The 25658-nt window shown below is 41.8% G+C and overlaps 1 protein-coding gene across 3 annotated transcripts in view; it reads left to right on the forward strand.

Annotated features, from left to right (window-relative positions):
* The first annotated feature begins 5970 nt into the window (after positions 1-5970).
* The window catches only part of TMEM181 (transmembrane protein 181), a 32636-nt gene continuing 12948 nt past the window's right edge, over positions 5971-25658 (forward strand). Inside the window, exons 1-6 of one of the 3 annotated variants that reach the window (XM_068184699.1) lie at positions 5971-6178; positions 17766-17869; positions 21853-21908; positions 23207-23297; positions 23859-23977; positions 25050-25169. In XM_068184699.1, the coding sequence (XP_068040800.1) occupies positions 6048-6178; positions 17766-17869; positions 21853-21908; positions 23207-23297; positions 23859-23977; positions 25050-25169 (621 nt within the window). In that variant the 5' untranslated portion in view covers positions 5971-6047. Of the gene's footprint in view, positions 6179-12978; positions 13090-13795; positions 13940-17765; positions 17870-21852; positions 21909-23206; positions 23298-23858; positions 23978-25049; positions 25170-25658 lie in introns of those variants that run through there. The other 2 variants (XM_068184701.1, XM_068184700.1) reach the window with 2 other exon arrangements.

Here is a 25658-nt window from a genome sequence, read left to right on the forward strand (position 1 = left end):
GGGAATTGATTTCACCTGATAAAATACTGGGTCTGCTACTGCTGGCCAGGCTTCTAAGCTGTCTTACAAGAAGGGAGAGTGTTGAAAAACTATAGTTCAAAAATGGAAGAAAATGCCTCACAGCAAGAGATCTGTCTGCTTAGCTTATTTCAGAGAAAAGCATAATTAAGTAATTCTCACTATCCTAAAAAACTTAACTGAATTAAAATACTGGTATCAAAAGGCACTTTAATTTAGCAGGAAAAAGCACAACAAGCAGTAATGTCTGGAGCTGGAGTCAAGTACAAAAAGAAGCAAGACACACTTAATGATGAAAATTATTATCATTGGAACAAGCTCAAAGAAGTCGTGGATTCTCCATTCTATGACGTGTTCCAAACAAGGCAGCTTCAGTTAGATGGATTTGGATAGATACAGAGGTAAATGTGTGAAACATGCAATGACCAAAGGCAAATTGTCTCCAGAGGAATAGGCAAGGTCTTGGTTCTCCCATCAACCAGATGATGACCTATGTGGAAGACACTCCTGCTCTTTCACTGTCTGCATGCCCAGTTTTCTTTCTTTCCTACAAGGGGAGGAGGAGTGAGGGCCAGAGGATGAGGAGTCCCTGTCTCTTGTGGGTTTGTGATTTAGCCACACACGTTCCCAGGTCTGGGACCTTAGAAATATGCCCAAGCACTGTAAATTAGCTGTAGTCTTATATGGCTGAGGAGGAGACCGATTTGTTGGTTTGCACAACAAAAAGCTAATTCATTCCAGTGGGCTGCAAACACATGCTGAAAACCCTATATTTTTTAAGTTTTTTCCATTACTTTGTAAAAAAAAAAAAAAAAAAAAAAGTAATGCTATTTATAACTGGGTATTCATCTTTGTAGTTCAAAGCAGAAATGCCTGACTGGAGAAAGGAGACTCCCAAGCAAAGAATGAGGGCCTCCCCTGGTGATGCTGCATGTTGCTAGTTAGATCTACCAGCACCTAGAGAGTCTCACTATTCATTAATGTGTGACTGCATATGTAGACAATAATCAGCTTCTAAAAGAGAGAAGTTTTCCAAAATATCTGTCACTTTTCACTATTTCCACGTTAGTTTTAATTGCTTCCCTTGAGATGTACAGACAACAGTTCAGAAAGGAAAGAATGACAAAAAATGGGAAAGTGTCATGTAACCTCCTATCTGGATAATGACCTACTGTATGTGGAGCAGGTAGCCAGGTGCTGGCAGGGGGAGCTGCAGGGCTGGGTCCCGTGGGAAGGGGCCAGCGCTGCCCTGCAGGATGGTTTCAGACAGCTTCAAATCGGACCCAGCACAGGACACAGCTGAGCACACACGGGCACAGCTGGTGGCACCTGTGGAAACGTATTTAGGATAGGGCACAGGCAAGAGAAGGGGACAAAAGGAGTGAGAAGCAGCAGAGGAACAGCAAGGTCGGAGGAGGTGGAGGTGCTCCATTGTGGGGCAGCCCCCTCCCTTCCCCAAAAGTCGGTTGTTTGTTGTTATCCAAATCAGTGCCCAAACGTTTATCTCAGTCGACAATAAATTAAGTTAATTTCCCTGAGTGAAGTCTAGTTTTCTCCCTACAGTAATTGGGAATTGATCTCCCTGTCTTTACTCACGAGCGTGTTTACTCTGGTCCTTTTTATTTTCTCCCCTATCCAGCTGGTTTCAGGGAAGGGAGTAGGAGTGAGCAAGGAATTGGGTGGGAGTTTTACTGCTCATCCAGGGTCAATCCACCATACATTTTTAGTCTGAGATTATAACATTTGCATGATTATTAGTCAATCCTAATTATTCTTGAGAGATAAGACTGTATCTCACAAGAGACATGAATTTCAAAGGAAGAGGAATAGGCATCTCACAATCAAAACAAAGGTGTTCTGCCTAAAACAGGCATAGTAAAACTGTTGGATGTGTCATTACATGTATTTTCTCAAACATTGTGAAACTTTTTAGAAAAATACATCTATGTAGTTGGAACACTGTGTTTAAAATTTTCTTTGAAATACGCCTGCAGCAATATGCTGTGTGAGAACTGAAAAGTAAACAGTGATCTATTTAATGGACTAAGATAACTAAAATACAAGCCACTGCAGTTAAAAATATGCAGTTTGTCTAAAGTCTTCACTAGTTGTTATCTAGATATCACAAGTTGTTGAGTTTTATTTCCCTTAGTCATATTCCTTTTAATACCTGTGGGATATTTAAGTTAATAAATGCCACTGGTAATTATTTTTCCAAGTGCAGTTGACATTTGCAAGCAAATAATCACAGTGAAAGACCATATAAAATGTTAACTTATATATAGGACAGGCAATCTAGTTGTGCTCCCATTTCAGTCTTCCCATTGCTCTCAACGTGACAGTCAAGAGAAAACCCAGCCATACTAAGACGGACACAGAGCATGAACAGGTGTGATCAGCATTCCTCTTTGTCTTCCTTGAAATCACCTCACAAGAGATTCTTCTTCAATTTTGATCAGAAGAGATTTTAAATCTTATTTTATTTTCTTGTCCTCACATCTCTTCAAAGCAGGATAGATGCAGGGAAGATTCATCTCCAAAGAGACAGGGAGAGAGCGATGAGTCTTTCTTGCTGCTGCTGTGAGGGTCAGGACTGCCAGCTGCAGCCAACTGTGTAGAGCTTTATTCCTCCCAGCGATGACAAGAGCAGCTGCGACTCCAAAGCCGCTGGCAGCTCAGAGATGATTTGTTATGGGTGATCTGTCACGGGCTGTCCCAGCAGTGCTTCTATGCCACCTCTTCAAATAAATGAGATGCTTTTCATCACAGTGAACACCACCCTCCTGCCGAGAAACGTCACCTTTCTGTCCCCGGCACGCTGCTGTGATCCTTTTCATGCACAGCAAGGGCTCCATGACAACAGTTGAGTCACATCATCGTCACATCACTGGTTAGCTGTGACAAAGCGGTTTTCTGGCAGGAGAAGGCAGTGAAGCCATGATGGTCTGAGGCAAGGCAAGAGTTATTCTCTTCCAGAGTTAAGGCAGCAGTGAATAACAGGGCAGGTGGACCAAAGTCACAAGTTTTCTGTGGGGTTCAGTATGGTTTCTACTCTGTGGTTTGGGGATACTCAGTGACAACTCCCACATGTGGTGAGACTCAGGGGCATAAATGAAGCTGTGTAACAGCAGCACAGGTTCTCTTACCTTAGCAGTCAGTGCAGATGTGTGCTTGTTTCTGTGTCATCTGATGTACCCATCCTTAATTCCACTTTGAAGGAAAAAGTCGCTCATTTCAGCCAGCAGCTGCCACTACTGCCTTTCTCTGTCTCAAAACAGTTTTGAGGGAGAAAGTGTTTGTTAAGCAGGAGGACTTCTGTTTGTTTGAGGGGTTTGTTTCTTTACTGAAATAAAAAAAAAGGGGGAAAGAAGGGGACTTGAGTTGGCAGCATTTATTCCCTTAACTTCTCAGCACCAGCTATTGCTTCTGAAAGAGACCTGAGTAATAACCCTAGTGCCTTTCCATGGATTGCTAAGCTTTGTATTTAACCACTACCACAATGTAATACATGTGGCTGATGCTGCAAAAGGCTCACTATACTCAGGGGGAGAACTGCGAAGAAAAATGAGAAGGGGGACTTCTGATAGGCTCCACCCTCAAAAATAAACTCTTTCCAGGTTATGTGATACGATGCAGGGCAGGTGTTGAGTTTGATCATACCTTAGTCTTAGAGTCTTAGGGCTTTTCTCTCCCTCATGAAATCCGGAAGCACTCAGGGGATTAACTGACTTCCAGATGCTTAAATTCTAACTGAGATTTGTAAGACTCTCAGCAGTACTTTAGATTGGTTTGTTTTTAGATGTGGTTTGACGCTACCTCTCTTTTATCATGTGCTGTGATAATCACCAAAATCAAGCTGACAGAAGGTGCTGTGCTTGGATAGATGAGCTGGGGTATCCTGAAATGAGCTGGGTAAGTCATGCCCCAGTGCACGTTACCTGCTGGTTACTCTTTCATTTTATTTGCAAAGCTGTCTATGAAAACTTGGCCTCCCTTTGCTTTGACTTAAGTTGCGCTTCCTGCAGAACCAAACACATTTCAAACACAGCCCAGTCTGTGCTGTGACAGCACTGGACAGGAAAGACGGACAGCCAATCATGGGAGAAGCATGATCTGTTAGGTCTGCAGGGCTGGGGTAAGTGCAGCAAGCTGAAATGTATCATTAATCAGATATCAGATCTTCACAAAAGAAAACAGATTGGCAGTTTTAATGGAAGTGTCTGTTCAATATTAAAAATATTGAACAGACACTTAAGAATATTAAAAATATGCATTTCTCATTTAGTAAAATAAGGAAACCTGAAATTTCTTTGACGAAAAGGTTTGGATGCAAGTTTATTTTTTTTTTTTACCTTAAAAATGTTACTTAGGAATTGCATACAACCCTGAATACTGCTTGTTTAATCAATGTGTTGAAGTGTTTTGGAGACTCAAAATGCATTCTTGGCCTCTTTAGAGTCTTTTGAGTGTTTAATATGGACCACAATGGGAATATACAATTGCTTGTGTCTTGCCACAAATTTTGCTATTCACAAGCCTAATTTTAATCCTGTAATATCTGGTATTTGTTGGCTGAAACACTGTCTGATTTTTTGATAGCAGAAGTTGGTGGGTTAATATGTGGTCAATGCTAACACTTCTGTGCATAACCTGCCAGCCTTCCATAGAAGGTGCGGAACCCTCCCATGGCATTTGAGGTGTAGGGAGACAAACATCATTGGAAGCCAGCCTGGATAATGTTCAGCACAACAAAGAACACTGCGTGTCTGGAATGATGCTGCTCTGGGCACTCAAAAAACGAACAAACCAGCCAGCAAGCCAACCAAAAAACCCCTTTGTCTCCGGCTTAAATGTGCACATGGATTTTATCCTGCTGCTATGTTTTCTCAAGCTTAGAAATATTCATAGGTAGGAAATAGAAATTCTCAGTCAGTGATGAACTTTCCTCTCCCTTTCTCCCCCACCTACTGGGGAACACAAGTTGTCTGTCCCTCTCCCACTGCACCACCAGGAGTAACTTGCCAGTAGCTCTTGCCAGCACACATTTGTGAGAGATCAACTTAAGTAAAAATGCATGATCCAGTCTTAGTACGTGACAAAATACAGACTAAGGGCAGGGCTGGCAAATAACCCAGCCCAGCTTCCTGAATGTCAACAGGAAAGATATTTACATGAGAGAAGCAGTATAGAAGACTTCTACATTTATACCTTCTACACACAATGATTGCATATCAAGAATGACGAAATTTTTGCTTTTAATATGGATATCATCACTGCCATTAGTTAGTGGAAATTAAGGCTTCAATTGATTGAATAATTTAAAATAGTTTAAATGCGATTTTTTTTTTTTTTCTGAAGGAAAGTTTAATATGAATTAAGCTATCATGGCGCTCTGTGAACTGACTAGAGTTCAGTTCCGAGTTTCTAGATTTAGACAATGTAAACAGCATCATTCTTAGTTTTGGACCATTTACAGTGTCATGGCCATGAAAAGTGGATTTAGCATAGCGTTTCTTTTTCATACCTGCTACGTTGGGGAAAAGAAGCAATAAAAATCAGGACATTTATTTTACATAGAGCTGGTATGCTTTTGAGAAGAAAACAGTTTTATTTAAAAAACAACAATAAAAGGGATGTTTTTAGCAGGGGTAATGCGAGCTCGTTTCTTACTTCCCGGCACCGGCCGCCCCTCTCCGTGGTGCTGAAGCGACTCCCGTCACCACCGAGGGCGCGGGCCGTGCGCGGAGGGCCCGCCCTGCATCCTCCGCCCCTGCATCCCCTGCTGCTGCTGCATCCCCCATTCCTGCATCCTTCATCCCTGCATCTCCCGCTCCTGCATCGGTGGCCACTGCATTCGGCCCCTTTCATCCCCCTTCCCTGCATCCCCCGCTGCTGCATCCGCTCCCCCCCGCATCCGCCGCCGCCGCTGCGGCTCCTGCGCCGCCCCCGCCCCGCGGCCGCGCAGCGCCGGCGGGCTCCGGCTGGGCTCCATGGCGGAGCGCGGGGCCTGAGGCGGCGGCGTGGGCGGCATGGAGGCGGATTTCGCCGCCTTCGGGAGCCCGCTGTGCGGCGAGGTCAAGCGCTTCTGCCGGCGGGTGCGGGAGACGTACCGGGAGATCCAAGAGGACCTCACGCCCTACAAGGATGATCGTTACTATCGGTACTGCCGGGCGCGGCTCCGGCCGGGATTGGGGGCCGTCTCGGGGGGCGAGCGGGGGGTTGGGTGCCGGGCATCACACAAGGAGCCCCCGGCGGAGCGCCCGGGAGCCGCCGCCCGGCCCCGGGGCTGCTCCAGGCGAGCGCCCGGGTCCCGCAGGCCGGCGGCGGAGGGGCCGCTGCTCCGCCCGGGGGATGTGCTCTGGCAGCGCCCCCCGATCAGACAAGACAGCCCCACGCCTCTCTTCCTGCCCTCACCTGTTAACACCCATACACAGGCAATTTCCATCTGCGTCCCTCTGTGCTACGACTTTTGCACTGACGTAGCAAGCGAGGGGGATGTGTTCTAGAGGCAGAATCCTGGAATAGGATTCTAGAAACAATCCTGGAATAGGATAAGAATACATTAGGAAAATGAGAGTGGTTGGCAAAGGTTGAGATCAGAAGGGACAGATAAACTGCGTGGGGTACACCCACATTTCTTCAGAGCCTTGCCCTGTCTGCTGTTTCCATGACTGACCAGCGATGTCTGGCGAGTATGGATGGTTTGAGATTACACAAGGCTAGGAAGGGCTCCAAGGGTGTTGGACCCCTTGGTTATAAATGAATTGAAAGAAGGTTGAATTGAATTGAATTGAATTGAATTGAATTGAATTGAATTGGAGGAAGGTTCCGAAAAAGTACAGTGAACATCAGGAGAAACAGGTACCAGAAACTATGCAGAGAATGGATGCTGTTCAGCCACACAAATACAAGTAGGGGAGCAGTTATATGACATTTGTGTCTTAAAAGGGTATAGAAATTGTAATCTTTTATAAAATTATCTCTTTCAACAATGACATTTTCTTATACACGTTAAAAAGGTAAATGTACAGCAGAAGCATAAGATGTGAGAGTTACACCACCTACTTTAGTCAGCACTCCAGACCTTAGTGCAAGTTATGTCCAGTTCTGAACACCACACTTCAAGGGCCTGCCAGTAGAAGAGAGGATAAGACAGGGATTTGGATAATCAAAAGTCTCTAAAGTATAGCTTTGAGGAACATTTGAGATTACTCTCCCAAAAGAACAAACACTGAAGTTGGAAGAATAGGAATTTCTGTAAAGAGAAACTTCATGTTTGTCTTGGACAAAACATTACAGAGTAATACTAACTGAAGCAATAAAAGTTCTTGTTAGATATCAAGAAAAAAAAATCTGAATGGGAAGGATGGCAAAACACTAAAAGAAGGAATTATCCAGAGAGACTCCAGCATCTCCATCACTGGAGGATTAAAAAAACTTTTGACAAACACATGCCAGGAAAGTCTTAGATCTGGCAGATGCTGTCCTAAGACAGAAGAAAAGATGAGGTACCTTGTAAGGTCTCTTTCAGCTCTATTTTACTCTGCATCTAGGCAGTCTGCTTCTGCAGAGTACCCCGGCTGTTCTGCTTAAGTCATTTGACTTCAGAATGTGGTTTTTCCCAGTGAAGGGGCAGGTGGTCCATTAGATTGAGTTTGTCTCATTATTCACAACATCAAAGACTACAGAGTCACAGAGCTTGGAAACACTGCCTGACAGCTTGTCAGAGTCCAATAAAACCATGGTCTTTCCTGGCAAAACAGTGGCTCCTTACACTTGAGTGTGGTGTGAGAAGCCATGGGAGGTGATAACGAATGATGGAAATGTACCTGTGTGCATCTGCCAGTGCAATAAGGAATACTGGCACTGGAATGGAGAAAGAGGGGAGACATTAACTTGTTGAATTAACAAATAAGAGGTCCTGGGAGAGGCATTTGTTCAGCTTTATTTCTAGAAGAATCTTGAGCTCTCCAAGATAAACTATTATTAATTCATTTTTTATGACCTTAAGAGTGTATGGAGGGACTTTCTGCATTGAAAAGATGCTACCTCAGTGAATCAAATGAGCCTGCAGAGTTAGTGCTAGATTGCCCTTTCTTCAGTGACAATGAGGTATCAGCTGCCAGTCATCTAGAATGGAATGGAGTAATACTGGACTCTTAGCATGGAAATAATACTTCCTAACTTACAAGTCATGCTAGTAATTCTCTGCATTCCCAAGATCTTAACCTAAGTGACCTGGTGTAAAGTGAGTTTCTGTTACGGCCACTGCATACCTGCTGTTCTGGTGAGTGTTTCCCTTCAAGCACTGTGGATGGATGTAGCAATGGCACCTTGCTTTTTAGATTCCTGCTGTGGAGGAGGGTTCCTTGATGCTACCATGCATTCTTGTTACAGGCAACTCCCACTTACAGGAAGGAGAATTAGATTTTTGATCCTCTTGTCCCTCTTTGTTTTACTCAGGATGTTTGGTCAGGTTATAAATGAGCACACTCTGGGATGTAATGTAGAGACTTACTGCTCCGACAACAGATAACGATTCCCCCGCTTCTCTAAGCCATTTTAAGTAGACTATTGGTATGAAAACAGCTAACTACCAATTTTACTAAAACACATTTTTATCTCTTTGACATGCTAACAATGAGATACCAAAGCTTACCAGAAGACACCAAGCTTCCCAATCAGCTGACAGATATTTTTCAGCGAGAATTTCATAACTCTGTCACCTAGCTGGTGTTGAAGAGTTCAGCTTGCTGGAAACATTTTGATAGGAATTGAAGTGTCTATCTGATAGACAGGAGAGAGCAGGAGGGTGGCCAAATTGTGGTCTGACATCAGAGTTGCATAACTGCAACATGGCATTCCTGAAAAATCAATTTCTAGGTTAATGAATATGTCCCACTGGCCAATCAGCTTATACAGGGAAGCACAGTGTTGATGCTGAATTTAGCAGTAATACACAGAGACTGAGATAAATGTCCTTCAATCTGCCCTGCTTTACACAAGGGATAAACTTTAAACTCCTATCATGTAATAATATGACATTTTGTACATCAAAAAGAAAAGACTGTATGTAGGACATCACAGAAAGTATTTTTTAACTTGCAGCTTTAATTAATGCTTGACATTACATAGATAATCTTCAAACCATGTGGAAAAATTTCATTGACTGTGGTTCTGCTCATCTGGCAAAAAGACCAGAGAATACCACATCATTTGTCTCAGCAATAAAGAGAAGCTGTTCATTTTTACTTAGAGTACCTGTGTGCTTCTGAGGAGAAATTTGAAGTTGCTAGAGAAAGCTGTTGTGATAAAATATACATTTATTCACAGCAATATACATCTTCTACCAGGGCTTAAAGTACAAGTCTGTGAGAAGCCGTGGGGTCAACAAGACCTTGTTGGACATCTGCAGTCAGATTCCTGGAAGGTTCATGCTGCCTTCAGCCTTGACCCAGGCAGGATCGTCAGTGGCTGCTTTGAGCCACAGCTGGTACCCCTCTCTTGTTCTTGCAGGGTCCTGGCAATTGGAAGAACCTGAATGACCCCAATGTGAAGTATATAGCTAGGGCCAGAAGGCTTGAGAGAAGAGGATGAGACTAACACTGTAGCTTCATGATTGCTTTAAGCTGCCATAAGCTGGTTCTGTGGCTGGAAAAAGCCATCCTAGCTCTCATTTCCCTGGTCACATTTCTGCTCTCTCCTCATATGCCCACAACTAATCCTTTTTGTGCACACTGACTGAGCAACTGATTCCTAAGTGACCTTTAACTCAGATGATTTCCATTATTTGATTCACCAGTCTACTGCACCACCATGAGTGCTGGCAAAATTGAAAGAGGTCCAGCTAGAGAGGCTGGATTTCACCTGTTGTCACTGAAGCTGTAGGTGTGAGCCATGAAACTGTAAACTGGCCATGAAAGTACAGCTTTAGTGCTAAGGTGCTCAGTTTAAGTAGAATCCCAGCTGAGCGAGTATTCAGCCTCCTATTGATAGCTCAGTCTGCCTTCTCCTGCAAGCCTCATTCATCACACACTGTCCAGCTCCTACAGCCGATGAGGCAGACAGCAGCTTCTTGCACTATTTCATCCCAGAGCAGACAAGGCACTGAGTGGCACCTTCTTGGAAGAAGCAGAGAGAGACTGACTGACTCTGTGAAGAAAGAGGAGTTTCACAGTGTCTTCCCTCCAAGTGTTTAGTTTGTAAACTCAGTGCCAAAATTTTCACAAAAAATAGCATGAAATGTACACGTTTACAGTGTATTCACAACCCTTTGTAAGTTGGTAGATGGCAAAGAGAAATGTGGTCCCATGGCTAACTGAAGTGAGCTGGATTTCAAGCTCTGCCACCCACACTGTTCTCCAAGTGACTTTTGGCAAGGCTCAGTCTCTCTGTGCTTCAAGTTTCCGACCTACTCAATGAGGAGAACATAGTTTTGGTTTGAGGATAATAAATTCATGTTAGTGAGACACCTGAGTGCCAGAGGGATTGGAGCAGTCCTTGGAGCAGCCAGTTGTGTGCACATAAATAGAAGTGTAACTCCAGAGAGTTATAACTCCACAACCATGCTTCTCAGAACACTGGGAATGGTCACAGATGCTGTAAGCACCATTCCATCATTTTCTGGCCAGGGAGAACTTGTTGGAGAAGCCTGAAGTGTGCTGAAAGCAACACAATGCATGTTTTAGTCATCCATGACCTAATGACCAATTGTGGCTTGGCAGCGATGATAACTTGTTCTGAGCAGATACACTTTGTTAAGTTGTCCTGATTACTCAAAGCTTTATTTTCTTTCCCCCAGTTAATTGTCTACAGTTTAAACTCTCATTGATTAAAAATGCATGGACACCCTTTCTTCATCAATTGGTAGTATGTATTTCTCAAGGCAGCTATTTTTATGAGATTACTAAGTGATCATCAGTGCTGTAAATCACTGATGGGACAAATACCAGTATCAATGACTAAATTAATTCCCAGCATGTTTTTAGGTTCAGTGGTGTTACACAAGAGTCATACTGGGACCCACAGTAATGACATAAGTAATGACATAACTGGCCCCAGAGTAATGGAATAAAATTAATAATATTAATCCTAAATACTTTTAAAAAGGAAATGCAATACAACTAAGTATCATCTAAGTAAGTTTTTAATGGAATTATTTAACTGTTGAAGAGATAATTTTTAAATTATTTGTTGACTGATCTATCTCAGCATTTCTTTGGGGGTCATCCTGAAGTTGCTCTGCCTTCTGTATATGACAAACACCAAAGCCAGCCAGTTACTCTGAATTTCATTCAAGACCACACATCAGGTATTCCCACATGTTTTAGTAACTGCAGTGCTGACTTTCTATGAGCAAATGTTAGAGCTATCAAAAATGAGTACAAAACATAATTTGTCTAACCCTTATATCTTCCTGCTCTTTACCACCACTACCCAGGTTGTCAATCTTTGTTGCCCAGTCTTAGGACATTTAACATAAATTCAGAACAGAAATCCAACTTTATCTTAACATTGTGCGAGAACAGAACACTGTTAGGTATGAACTAGAGATTTTTATTACATAGTGTGTGTAAAGTAGTCGCTTACTCCTAGGATTTAATTTCTGTTGAATTCTCTGCAAACACAATACACCAATCACATCCCTTGAATACCACAAAGTTTCGTGCAGATGACTGCAGTGACAGCATTTTAATTCCACTGAAAGAGCTGGTAAACAAAATAGTTTATGACCCAGGTGGCACTAAACATGTGCATGTTCAGCATGGATACGTCACATTGGGCCTTTTGCCTAAAACGGATGGGTTTAGACTGGATTCAGAACCACTTCTGTGTCCTAAGTATTTTCTGTTTATACGGTTTAATTTCCCTCTGCTACCTGTTGCAGGTTGCTACAGCACAAGTTGATAAAGCACACTAGAAATATGGAAAATACTGCTGTTATCCCGATGCAATGACATGTTTGGCCTCATAACCAGCAGTATGCCGTTCAACTAGAGCAAGCGCTAGGTCCTACACTTTGGTCACAACTCCATGTAGTGCTACAGGCTGGGAGAAGAGTAGCTGGGAAGTGGCCCAGTGGAAAAGGACCAGGGGGTGCTGGTCAACAGCAGCTGAGCCTGAGCCAGCTGTGCCCAGGTGGCCAAGAAGGCCAATGGCATCCTGGCCTGGATCAGCAATAGTGTGGCCAGCAGGAGCAGGGCAGGGATTGTCCCCCTGCACTCGGCACTGGTGAGGCTGCACCGCAAATCCTGTGGTCAGTTCTGGGCCCCTCACTACAGGAAAGACATTGAGGGGCTGGAGCGTGTCCAGAGAAGGGTAACAGAGCTGGGGAAGGGTCTGGAGCACAAGTCCTGTGAGGAGCAGCTGAGGGAGCTGGGGGTGTTTAGTGTGGAGAAAAGAAGGCTCAAGGGAGACCTCATTGCTCTCCACAGCCACCAGAAAGGAGGCTGGAGCCAGGTGAGGGTTGGTCTCTTCTCCCAGGGAACCAGACACAGGACAAGAGGAAATGGCTTCTAACTCTACCAGAGGAGGTTCAGGTTGGGCATTAGGAGAAATTTTTTCACAGAAAGGGTGGCTAAACATTGGAACGGGCTGTCCGGAGAGATGGTGACTTCACCATCTTTACAGGTGTTTAAGGACAGACTGGCGTGGCACTCAGTCCCATGGTGTAGCTGACGCGGTGGTGTTATGTCATAGGTTGGACCCGATGATCTTGGGGATCTTTTCCAACCTAGCTGGTTCCCTGATGCTGTGCTGCGGTGATTTTGAACCCGCAGCGCGCTCCTCAAGCCGGCTCACCAAACAAAAACTGGCGCCGTACCGCACTCCCTCCGGCCGCCCCGGCGGAGCGCGGTCGCGTGTCCCCTCGGGCTCGCCGTAGCTCCCCCCCCCCCCCCACCCCCCTCAGCCGCCCCGCGGCCGGGGCGCGGCGGGGCCCGTGACGTGTGTGGGGCCGCGGGGCGGCCGCGCGGTGACGCACGCGGAAGGCGTCGCGCGGCGCCGGCGGTGCCACGGCGGCGGCGCGCGGAGGAGGTGCCGGCAGCGCGCGCGCGGCGCCGCGATGGAGCCGTGAGTGGGGGCGGGGAGCAGCGGGGGGCGCGCGAGCCTGGGGGGCGCCGGTTCGCTCGGGTCCGCCGCCGGGTCCGGGAGAACGAACCCATTCACGGAGTCCCAGAACGGGCGAGCTTGGAAGGCACCGCGGTCACCGGCCGTCTCGTCTGGTCCAGCCTGCCCGCTCGGGCAGGGTCGCTCCTAGAGCACGCGGCTCGGGATTGTGTCCTGACGGACGGGTCTGGAGTGTCGCCAGGGAGGGAGGCGACGATCTCTTTGGGCAGTCTGAGTCTAATTCCGTTTATACTCGTTATCCTCGTTAAGGAAATCAGCCCGCCGAGGGTTAAATGAATGTTCCTGAGGTTGTGGTTCGCCACTCGGGACCCCGAGGGTGACCGTCCTTTTCTTTAGAGGAACGTTGTGAGTTTGCCTTTTATATGGCGAATAAAACCTCCCCCCACCCCCGGTATCTTCGATCTCAGATTGTTTGTTAAAGGAAAAATAAAACCTTGTTTTCCCGGATATTTCTTGGCATGGACAGAGCCATAGCTGTGATTAATTATTCAGACTTAAATGAATACAATGAACAACAACTAAAAAACCAAAAAGCCAAGCCCACCCAGTGCACACATAGAAAGTTAAAGCATAGCCATGTTTATTTGTCTGTCATGTTGAAGTTCTATATAGTACTGACAATGTTAATTTTATGCTTCTTTTTGTAAAGTCATGTGCTGCCTCATTAGCTATTAACCCTTGTGGAGTACATTTGCAAGAAGAAATTCAAGGTCTTCTGAGGGACACCAAAGCAGGCAATGTATTTAAACCACGAGAAAGAGCAGGGTGTATGGATAGCCCCAGTACTGTCAGTGTGGGTAGCATATATAATTATTCAGATCAAAGTGGGTTTGATGGTTCTTTTTGGGTGTGAGCCTAAAATAGAGAAGAGATGTTGAGGCTAGGATCTCAGAAAAGCTGCTGTTCCTAAAAGTGAGTTATTTCTGGTTTTAATATCAACTCTGTGCCTACCTACTGCTTAATCTCAGTTTCACCACATCTTTCCCTTCTTTAAAGTCAGTCTTTAGTGAAAACTATTATATAACAGGCTCTGTTTTTCATTATGGTCTTCATTAAAGACTTTGTTGTGCAGTCATGAGTAGTGATTTGAAGATGAGGAATATCCTGAGAAACATTTTGCTGACCCTTTTGAGACAAAACTTTACTCCAAAAGCAAGATGCAACCCACCTTTGCATCTCACGTATTAATGGCTACTGAAAGATTGCAGTAGTTATGAGTGTGTGTTTCCAAAGTTAACTCTGTCACAGGCTGCACTAGAGCAGTTTAGTTTTACTGACTGCTATTTGAGACATGTAAGTATACTACTTCTCTGTTTGTATCTCAGTGTTTTCTCCTCTTTTGCAGTCAGTTTCAGACATAAGTTAATTATAAACCACTCTGAATTAGGGTAAAGCTGAGTGTAGGTGGTAAAAGCTGCCTGAAAGACCTGCAGGCAGTTGGATGCCTAGTCTTGGGCTTTGGACTGCTGAGGTTGGCCTGAATAAATATCTTTCCACTTCGCTTGGTAAAGCAAAGCACAGTTCTTTACTTGTTTGAACAGGTGCATCCAGAGTGAGGAATCTTTTTTGATTTTCCCATAAACGTGTTTCCAACATTTAATTCTTTCTTGGGCATTTCAAATGTAAGATAGAGGCTGCCAATGGGGCCTCACCAACTTGCACTTATGTACATTCATAAACTTTATAGAATATCTTTCCAAAAGGCAGGTGTTAAACAATGAACTCATGGGAAGGTGATTATACCTGCTTTGTATGTCAGCTGGTGACAGGTGCAATGAGACATTTAAATCTACACAAGGAAGTTCTGCGGCTGTGGTGAGGGGCAATGGAGCGTGCATCACCTGATAGGAGTGCTGTAAATTGTGGTTTGCCCTCATGAGAAATGCAGTTAAGATTTGGCTGAGTTCTTACATTTGCTGTTAATACAAGTGTCCACGTTGCCTTACTGACCTCTAAAGCAGCGCATGCAGTTAGTGGCTTAAATGAGACTTGAGGAGTACAGGTGTGAATGAAAGGAAAACATGGGGTGTGTCCCTCCTCTGTGTGTCTCCACTCCTGGCTGGGTACAGCATCCCTGTTGGTAGGTAGGTGTACACCTACCCGTTGCAAATACTAGTTGTTGCACCATCTGGAGAGCAGCTGGAATAAAGAATGAGCCAATGTCTGGAACGTGTTTCTTCAAAAGCTCACAAGCACATCTGGTCTGGCTTATGTGTAAACCAAGGTGCTAATTGCCAGTAACACTCTTGGCTGGGTGAGGAACTGGTGGCTTTCCTGTAAGGAATATGAAGAGGGAGCTGCTTTTCATGTCCACATCATGCATTTTGAAATGTCTGCAAAAGCTTTGAAATTAGGAAACTTATCAGAAGAACCAAGAACGTGCACAGCAAGCCATAAGTATCCTGCACCAGTCTGTTGCTGTCAAGTGGATGCCCAGATGTGAGTTGTTCAGACAGCACAAGTATATGTTATGCTTTACTGCCAACATGATACCCTTACAGTTTTCATCTATGCTCAACCCATGGACTTTCCTGTGTTGAGAGATCCTCAGTGTTTGTGCTCTTCCATGAAGCATTTGGTATCCTCTTGAGCGCTTAAATTTAGGCATGTCCACATTTTATGTACTGTTTTTATATGTCAAAGATTTTCTTGTTATGATTAATACTTTGGTATCTCAAGATTATATACCATACTTGGTGTACTCAGGTATACAGGGAATACCAGATTATCTCTGGAACTGAAGGAGCCCGTGGAGCTGATGGAAAAATGCACCTTAGTTAGTTGTTTCAGTACTAGTACACATTTAATAGCTTTACATAGTTTAAGTGCATGAAGGCTGAGGTTTTAAGACATTGATATAAGAAAAATGCTGTAGTTACATCCCTGCAAAAGTTGTGCAGACAAGTTCTGGTTTGAAATGCCTCTATTAATTGGCATTTTTAAAAGTCAAAACACTCTTTGTCTCTGAGGCTTCCGTGTGATGATCTGATATTGCTTATATGGTAATTACTTGGTCGTTTCATGTATGGTTTGCCTTTTTTGGCTGTACAATCAGTTGTTCTTACTTCTAGACTGATGCAGAGTTTCTGCTGTGTGTAAAGGTGTGTTGGCAAGTGTTTTGCAGGTGCTGTGCCTGGAGTTCTGCACAGCCAGTTTGTGCAGGCTCGTAACATTTGCAGCTACTTGCTTGCAGTTCTCATTACTTCTGTGGGGTTTTCCTCCCTTCCCCACCTCCTTTGTAAATAAATTAAGATTTGGATCTCTCAAACTTTACAGTAAAGAAATAATGCAAATTGGTTTTGGTAGTGCTTCATTTGGCAAAAATGCAGTGATTCTCAAAGAAAATAGAGGTTGTTCTTAATAAATCCTTGTACTGGTTTAAAGTGAATTGTTTGCCTTGCTTCTAAGGGCTGCCATCCATGCAGCACATGGTACCTGGTCCCAGAGTTCAGGCTGGGCTTATGGGAAGGATTTCACCACCTCTTCTGCAATTCTTTGTTAATGTGGTGAACAAGTAAGATCACCATTTAGCTGGTGAAAAGAATAAATAAGTTTTATTCCAAGCTAAAAGAGAGTGCTGTCATTAAAGTCTTAAGGTTTCGTTTCTTTCCATAATGGTGCTCATACAAATTTATTGAAAAACACCACCACCACCCCATCAGCCCCCCAGTCCTACAGCTTTCCCATAAAAACTGTACAGATTCCTATGATCATACCTCCTGAAGCAGCAGTTGAAAGTCAGGTATGTGGTGGCTCAGTTCTAGTGTATCTCAAGAGGAAATGTTTGCTGTATTTTGAAACATGGTGGATTTGTCCACCTTCTGTAAGATTAGTTATTTGATCATATTTCCCTTAGGCTAACAGAACTGGAAGTTACCTGTTTTCCAGGGAATGCAGTTGGTATTTTCAATGCACACCCACACCCCTGTCCCTCTGTTCTGTCTTTAAGCTACTGATAACCACCAATGCATAGTGCAGAAGCTGTCATTGCTTGTATGTGTCGTTGTATTTAGGTGTCCCATAGCAAACTTGAGTTCAGGTTTTTATTTCCCAAGCTTTGGTGGAGCTCAGACAAGAGTTCAAAGCCTGAGAATGTACATATAGCAGATCTGGAGCTCTGCCCTACTCCTTGTTAGGGATGATCCTGCTAGGTTGAAGTATATTTGTAGGGTACAGACAACTCATCAAGATCCTGTGCAGGTAACTGAGTTGTTAGTGATGTCTGTCCCTTTAGATTAAGCTCTCATTGCAGGAGACATAAGGTCTTGGATGTTTAAGTTATTAATGTATGAAATAACACAAACAACGTTTTCTCCCTTTAAGAAATGTTTTCTATTGCTCAGGTTTTAGGACAATAGAAAACCCTAGGATAAAAAAAAGGGCAAAATTCATACTTTTGGAGCACAGATGTGTGTGTACATACATATATTTAATAATGCCTGTTAATAATTCCTGTTATCTTTGCTCTATGAAGCCATATTAATATCTTTTTTCTTAGTGTTACATGTTACCTCAGCATTTGGTTTAATTTTCTTTGTTGAAGAATGAATGGGGTTTATTTTCTGTCCCTTTAGAAATATGAGTGACACTAATTCTGTGGTTTCTTTTGCTTCCTGTAGGCTGGCCCCGATGCGATTGTATACACTGTCCAAAAGGCATTTTGTTCTGGTCTTTGTAGTATTCTTTATTTGTTTTGGTCTGACTGTCTTCATAGGAATAGCAGGTAAGGATGTTGTCTTTTTAGAAGATTACAGTTCTCATATACTTTGTCTAAATCTGTTGGTATTTACAGATGTATTTAAATGCTAATGAGCTTACTGCTCCTGAGATGTCTGAGGAAGCATTCGTCTTGACAGGGACAAGGAAGTGTTTCTTCCATCTCACTTTTTCATAGGAGTACTACCTACAAAGAAGTGGTATTTGCAACTGCTTTGCAGGGGAGAGTTGATAAAATGAAAGAAAAGCAGCTTCATTGCAACATAATTTTTCAGCAGGCTGCTGCATTGTTTTTCTTTGTATTTCTATATGTAAAGTGTTAGTGCTAATACTTGATTTCCTGTGAGGAAACTGATAACTGCTTGTAAAGCCTTTTAAATGTTTGGGTGATAGATGCCACATAAATAAAAAATATTTTAGTGTAAAAATATGAACTTCACTTGTCAAACATATAGGAGCTTTGGTCTCTGGTTTCAGAGATCTTTGTGAGAGTCCTGACATGACCTGGAAGGCTAAGCACATGGTGCCTGGGTTCTCATCCTGGAGATCAGAGAGATTTGTTGTAGTCTGGTCAACAAAGATGCAGTGTCACTAGGGAGTTTGAAAGCATTGGACCTTTCTTTATTTCATGCCAGAGAGCTTTTCCAGGGCTAAAACATACTTCAAAAATAAGTCAGTGTTAAATATACTGATACTCTGCTGTCAGAAGAGCTTTATCAATACAGAAGTCAAGTGGCAGGGAGAAGGAAAAGGAGGGACTGGTACTCATTAAGCAGCCCACCCCCTTATATAAGAATTACTTTAGGTTGTTACCATCTTTCTCTGCTTTACTGCTGACTTCCACATCACTCAGCATGTCCAGTGTGTTCTCCTGTGCCCGTCTCTGACACTTTTTGATCGGTCTGTTGGGTTATCTCTACCTCTGCCCTGTCCTTCACCTCCTTTAGAGTGAGAAGGGCTCCCAGGCCTTGGAGCCATCCAGTCCTGCCTGTCTTGGAAAGAAGGGTGGGTTAATTGGAGGCAGCTGTTTGGGCTTTTTTTGCCCATCTGTGCCTTGTAGGCAGTGCATTTTTCATAATAGCCTTCAATAATAAAATTTGTCTGTGAAATAAAAACTTCTTCCCTGCTTTTTGATTTATTATAGCAGCCAAAGGTCTAAACAGGCTTTCAGTTCATAAAGGTTAACCGCTGATATTCCCGTGACTTGCTGAAGGATACTGAAGGGCATTATTTGGCCACTAAAATATTGCATTAACACATTTGCAAAAGTGCATGTTATGATAAAGGGGGGAAAATGGAATTATTTAATTTAGTGTAATTGGGCTATTTGGCTTTAAAATTGAATGATATTTGTAGTTGTGTACTTATACTGCCAGGCTGCAAGAAATGAAAGAAAGTTGCTTTATGTAAGACTAGGCAAAAAGCAATGCACCTGGAAGAGAAAACTGAGTGTTTTGTTCTTAATCAGTAGCAGAACCTGAGAGGGAGCTGTGCTGGTATATTGTGTCTACATGCAGGGTATTGTGGTGGTATTGCTACCTTTGGTTCAGGGGACTTGGCTGCTGTAAGCAGCACTTGGTCATCAATACCATGCTGTGGTCCCAGGCCTTGCCTGTGATCCCCTTCAGGACCTGGCATGGCTGTGGGATTCTTGTCCTTGTAAGATTGGTTTGCTGGATAGTTTGGCTGACAGTGTTCATTATTATAACTTAAATGTTTTTAAAAGAATGCTGTTTACCTTGGGAGGAGACCCACTGAACAATTACTGTGATATTCCTCACAGCTTTTGTTGACAGCTGCTTGCTTCCTGTGAATAGAAGGAGGGGCCCTAACAAGAGAATGCTCCCTCATTAAAGGGTACAGTCTGAGAAAAGCTCACCAAACCCACTAAGTAAATGAAAGTGTGGGAGATACATCCATATTTTCTGTGTTATAAATATGCCATTGCCCCCACACATCTATACCTGCAGTTTGGGAAGCCTGGCAGAACTCTTGATTTTTATCTGAGAAATCAAGACAGTTTGATCAGAGATAGATGCTGCTCTTACAGTTCCTGTAACCCAAAACAGTCACGGACTTGTTTGGTCTTTTTTCCAAGTTGCACTCACTTTCTTTCTCTTTTCACAATGGGTCTGTGTTATCTTTAGGGTGAGACAAGTTCAAAGAAAATCCGAGGTGCAGAACTCATTTTCTGTAGCTGTACAGTTCATCAACTCAGGGTAGTTCTTTGCTTTAATCTGTTATTATGTTAAGTGAGCAAGACTAAAAGAAAAACAATAACTATTTAAATTAATCTCCATTTGTTAGTAATGCAGCCACAGCATCATTTTGTTTCAAAAGCTTTTATATATCACTTGCTAGAGAAGAAGCAGTTATAGCACTAGAGCTTCATTATTTGTGTGGTTGCTGTTCTTAAGAACTTGGACTGTGATTTCTCTGTCCCAATATTGGTTCATATCTTCCAATTAAGAAAAATAAAAACCCTTAAAAAAGGCTAATTCTATTTGTTTTGTCAAGACTTAATTACTGATATATGATGACTTACCAGCTGTGAATGCCTACTGAAACTCAGTTTTGCTTTTTAAAACAAAAAATACCTTTCAAAAATCTAGTTTATATGTACTCGAGAGCTGAAAATTTAAATTATGCAGAGCTGAGTTTATAGTGGGTGGCTGTTAGTGATGTTGCACTGCAATTCTGATATGAAATTCTGGCTATGATTGATTCTGAAATTCCTAATTTTTCCTTTTAAGTCTGTAAGATGGTTAATATTGTTATTAGAGTGGTTGTAGGAGCCCAAGCAGTGCTGCATGTTTAGAGCTGTCATGACAGCTAAGCTGTCTTGGACAGAGTGATCCCATGCTGCTTACTTATAAATTTCCTTCTTTTCCATTCTTTCTTTGTAGTAACTTTGAAATGTTTGATCTGTGTGAGAAACTGCTTTTCTTGCATAATTTGTATAATACTCAGTTTGTGATTGAAAGAGCATATTTTGAGGGTTAAAAAAAATTCTACTAAATTGCCAGACCAAATATATACAGGGAGAGACCATTTGGACAGAGGGATCTTCCTGGCCCAAATACAGGTGTATATGTCTTGCTTATGTCCCTACCTCCTATATATCTTCTCTGTGTGTGTTCACAACCTGATGTATAGACACAGATCTTTTCCTGCTCTTCCCTGTCACTTTCCTGGTTTAGTTCCTTTGTTTAGTTCTTTCGTGTTTAATGTACATAAAAACACAAACACATGAATTCCTCTTATCCTCTTTACCCCATGCTCTTGCATGCCTAAAGGGAAATTGTACAGCTGTCTGGAACCACCTTATCAGGGGTTATGTAGAAGATGGGGCTTTTCTCAGAGGTGCAACACAAGCTGGAGCACCAGAAATTCCATTTAGATGTTAGGAATTTTTTCTTAGCGTAATGGTGGTTAAATACTGGAACAAGTTTCCTTGACAGGTTGTGGGGGGGTCTCTGTCCTTAAAGATTTTAAAGACTTAACTGGACATGGCCCTCAGCAGCCTCATCTAATTATACAAGGGAGTTCTGTAGCTGAGTGCTTTCATGACTGCATTCCCATAAAATCCTAGGATATATATATATATATATATATACAGATATACATATATATATACACACATATATAGATAAATAGAGATATATATGAATAAAAAACTACTACTAAAATTGTAGTAGATTAGAGTACACATTCAGGGCTTTTGACGTGGAGTTCTCGAATTATAACTTACTTTATTTAATAATGTGTAGAAATACCATGGCAGAGATGCTTAAAGGAACATGCAGGTCAGATTTGCAAAGTATATTGAAATATCTGAGTGCTTTACCCTTTATCTGAAAAGTGGAATACTATTTACCTGCTTTGCAGGAGGTATTTTGTACAGTCTTTTGAAAACCCATATTTACGTTATCACTTGTATATATACTTCAATATTATTTTCTTTCTTCCTTCTTCTTATATATTGTGTAGGTCCTAATGTAATTGAAACTTCTGTAGCAAGAACTGACCTAAATAATAGCCTAAAGGTAAGAGTTAATAAATATTGTTGGATTATATGAGTGGCTTTATTTGATGTTAGTAATGTTACATTTCCCTCCTACATTTCCCTCTTTCCCCCCAGTTATTTTAAATATTTAAACTTTTACTGCAGAATATCTTACTGGTGCTTTCCAATTTGAAGCTGAACATGCAATATTGTACTACCACTGTGTTACTTCATGAATAGCCCAGCAGCAATTTCTGGTCTCTTACTGTTGTGAGCAGGTCAGGTAGAGGTTTCTAGTAGAGGAATGTTTCTGTACAGAGGTTTCTGATAAAGAAGCACTTGAGTTTTTCCCTGGTGAATTAATGTTGGAGATTCTTGTCGGGGGTTCAGAAATAGAAATTGAGAGCATTCATTGAAAAACAATGCACTCAGTGGCAACTAATGCTATCTCTCTTTTGATTTCCCTTTCTATCATCTATAAAGAAATATTTCATGTTAATTGTTCACTATCATGTGACTAAGACATGGGATCTGGATTCCTAAGAGGAACATTCACATATTCTCAAGTGCTTTCATATTTTGGTTCTCAGTTCTTGCATTTTTGTTTGTCTAGCTCTTCATTGTCAATCTAATATCTGAAGTATTTTTTGTGGAAGGGCTAAAAAGGTTTTGTTGTGGGTTTTTTTCTTAAAGTGCATTTCCTTTAAATACACTAGGACACTTTTTTGGTTTTTTTAACCTACCAACTGAGTCACCTATATATGTTTGGATTGATACAGTACTGTGAGTGGGTTTTATTTATTTTCAAGTACATCTTGATTTCAAATTAAAGAAGTCGTTCCTGTGTGTAGGTTTTATCTGTTAATGATACCTTTCATTCTTTTGAACTGAATGTGGAATTTTTAAAAAACCTAGTGAAAAACAGGGTTTTTTTGTAATTATAGTTTAACAAGTTTAAAAGTGTATAGCAGATGAAGGCCCACAAATCTGACTTTTAATGTAAAGTGCTAAAAATTATTTCTTATATTTAGGCTAGGCCTCAGGATTTTGTTTTTCACATCTGAACTTTTCTGTTTTATTGCTGCTGCTTTTATAAGGTTTAGGTAGTTGTACCTTTCCTTACTTCACTGCTTTGCAAAATACATGCACTGTTTAAGCTACTTCTCTGGAATACTTCTATATGAGCTGCTTATCATGCTGTCCCACAGAGTAGCACATATAAATCTCTTCTCAAAGACCTTGTCACAAACCTAATTAACATGCCTTTCATCGTTGTAACTACAGATATGTCATGGAACAGTGTAAAGGCTGGTGCTAACCTTTTGGGTTTTTTTACAGCTGAAGCCATTTAATTTAAGTTCACCACCACTGTCAACTTACAACCAGCAGCTGTGGCTGACCTGTGTGGTTGAGTTGGATCAGCACGATGGTGAGAATCTGACCTAATTCTCAGAAAACTGCTATAGCAACCTGTCTGTTGTATCTTTAATTCCATCTGTCACACACATGATCCTGTTGCTTTCTGGCTGTGGTTGGTGGGTTTTTCCTCTGATATGCTTTTCTTCCACCTCACCCCCCTTCCTTGGTAAAGACATGGACAGCACTGATTGAATTGTAAGCAACAGCAGTAGGGGAGAATTGTTTGTTATTTTTGTGAAAACAATAGTATCTAGATAATCTGTGTATTTCCTTCTTCATTTTGGGGGGAATTAGATGTGTAGATTGTAATGATATTGATTTCTCAATACAGCTTCCCTGTATATATGTGTGAAATACTGTGTTAGTAATTGTTAATCTGTCAAGATTCAATACAGGGCTTGTGACTTACTGTCTTATGTGTAAAAATACTGTACCCCACTCCAGTAATGTATAACCGGGTAAGTCTTAGTAGTATTTGGATAGCATATGTGTTTTAAATTATTTTGGACCTCTATTTGATATTTAATTTCTGCATGTAGCAATAGATGAATGTTTTCTGTTTTAATTCCAGTATCCCTCAAGAAGAATGTGACTATGACAGTCAAAGTCCTGGGAGTGGTGAAGGATGGAAGCACACCATACGTTAACAATCAAGTTCACAATCGGACGAGGTTACTCAGTTGTGCACAAGTATGCACTTGCTTAAACAAAACTCTGATGTAGTGCATTTTCCTTAAATCTGCGTGCATGCTACTTTACATTGCAAATAAGAATGTACCTGTTAAACACGTCTCAGGAAAGACTCTAGGGGACAGTTTTATTTATAATGGCAATGTAGGCAGTAATGCTGACAAGACACCTACCTGTCCATCATTCTTCTCTTTACTTCTGTGACTTGTGTCTATTGCCAGTTAAAGACCCCTCTTTCTTGTTAGAGTTGCTCTTTGTCAGTGAAGCAGTGGGCCCTGTTCAGTCACCTAAATAGGTTTAGCAGTAACAAAGAAAGTGATATTGTAGCAGAAGATTTGATATGGGGTTCCAGAGGAGAGAAAAATTCTTCTCCAACACCTTGCAGAATCTGCTTGAAATCAGCTGGCAACTGTGTTTTGAAAAAGCCACATTTTTTGCCAGTGTGAAGAAACGTTTGGAGATTCTAATGTAATTTTCACTGAAATTTTTAAGCTTAAAGACATTCAGAACACCTTCTCCGGATGCAAATCCTTTAGGAAGGACATAGCTCAAGTTTTTTATGATAAGCATACCTAGTAAAACAGGTGTTTTATTTTTATATAGATAAATGCACATGTCTATGAAATTTGCAGAAATTAATTAACACTGCTCCATTAGATTTAATTACACAGCCAAGAGAGCAACGTACTTGGCTTTTCTCTTTCCTCTTGTTAACTTTTAAAAATTAATTAGTACATTAGTTAGTTAGCCCCCTCTCACCTGCTTGAGTTAGTGACAGAGTTATTTGCTTCCATCCTGCTGCTGCAAGCAGTTGCTGTCACTGGCTCAAGTGAAAAGCTGCCACTGTTTATTGTTCAGGCACTGATCCACCTCACTGACTTTATCAGTTTCTTCTGCTCTCTCTGGTTTCTTTCAAGAAAGTTTTGATTAGACTGACTGATATTGGTGAGATATATAATAAATATCATCAATATCGGACCATTTAGGAACAAATTCTCCAACCTATACTAACAGTGCATATTCTGGACTAATTTGAAGACTTCTATGTACTATTCTCTGTGTGTGTTCACAGAAATGCAGTGAAATCATTGTTGCTCACCTGGGCTACCTGAACTACACTCAGTACAACATATTTGTTAGCTTTGAAGATCTAAACAAGTTAACATACACCATCCAGAATATTACTTTCACAGTAAGTATAAAGGTTTAGTCTCGTAATAGAAGTTTCTTTAATGCTGTAGAAGTGTGCTTTAACTATAACAAAAAATACCAGATTTTTGAAGATAAAAAAAAAAGCATCATAATTTTTTTGTCACTACTAATGTCAGAGCTGTTATAGCATTTACTATTGATAAGGGTCTAGACCAATTTTTTAACTCCAAAAGGAAAAAATTCTCTCAGAATTACTGCTGCTGTATTCTGTAATAGATAAATTTATTCTGAATGCTGGGAGATACTTTTTACAATAGGCAAGCTGGATTAGAACATCCAGTTTTCTGCATTTGCATATAGAGATGCTGCCTGTATGCAGGATGGTATTTTTTTCAGCCTCTCCAGGAGCCTGAAAAGCAAACTTGAAATAGAAATTAGGAGACCTGGCTCCTGTTTTACATAAAAATTTTCCAGACTTCATAAAAGGGAGGGCTGGAAAGGTTTAACTAACTCAAAGGAAAATGAAGAG

Source organism: Anomalospiza imberbis, chromosome 3 (genome assembly GCF_031753505.1).
Source record: "Anomalospiza imberbis isolate Cuckoo-Finch-1a 21T00152 chromosome 3, ASM3175350v1, whole genome shotgun sequence".
NCBI lineage: Eukaryota > Metazoa > Chordata > Aves > Passeriformes > Viduidae > Anomalospiza > Anomalospiza imberbis.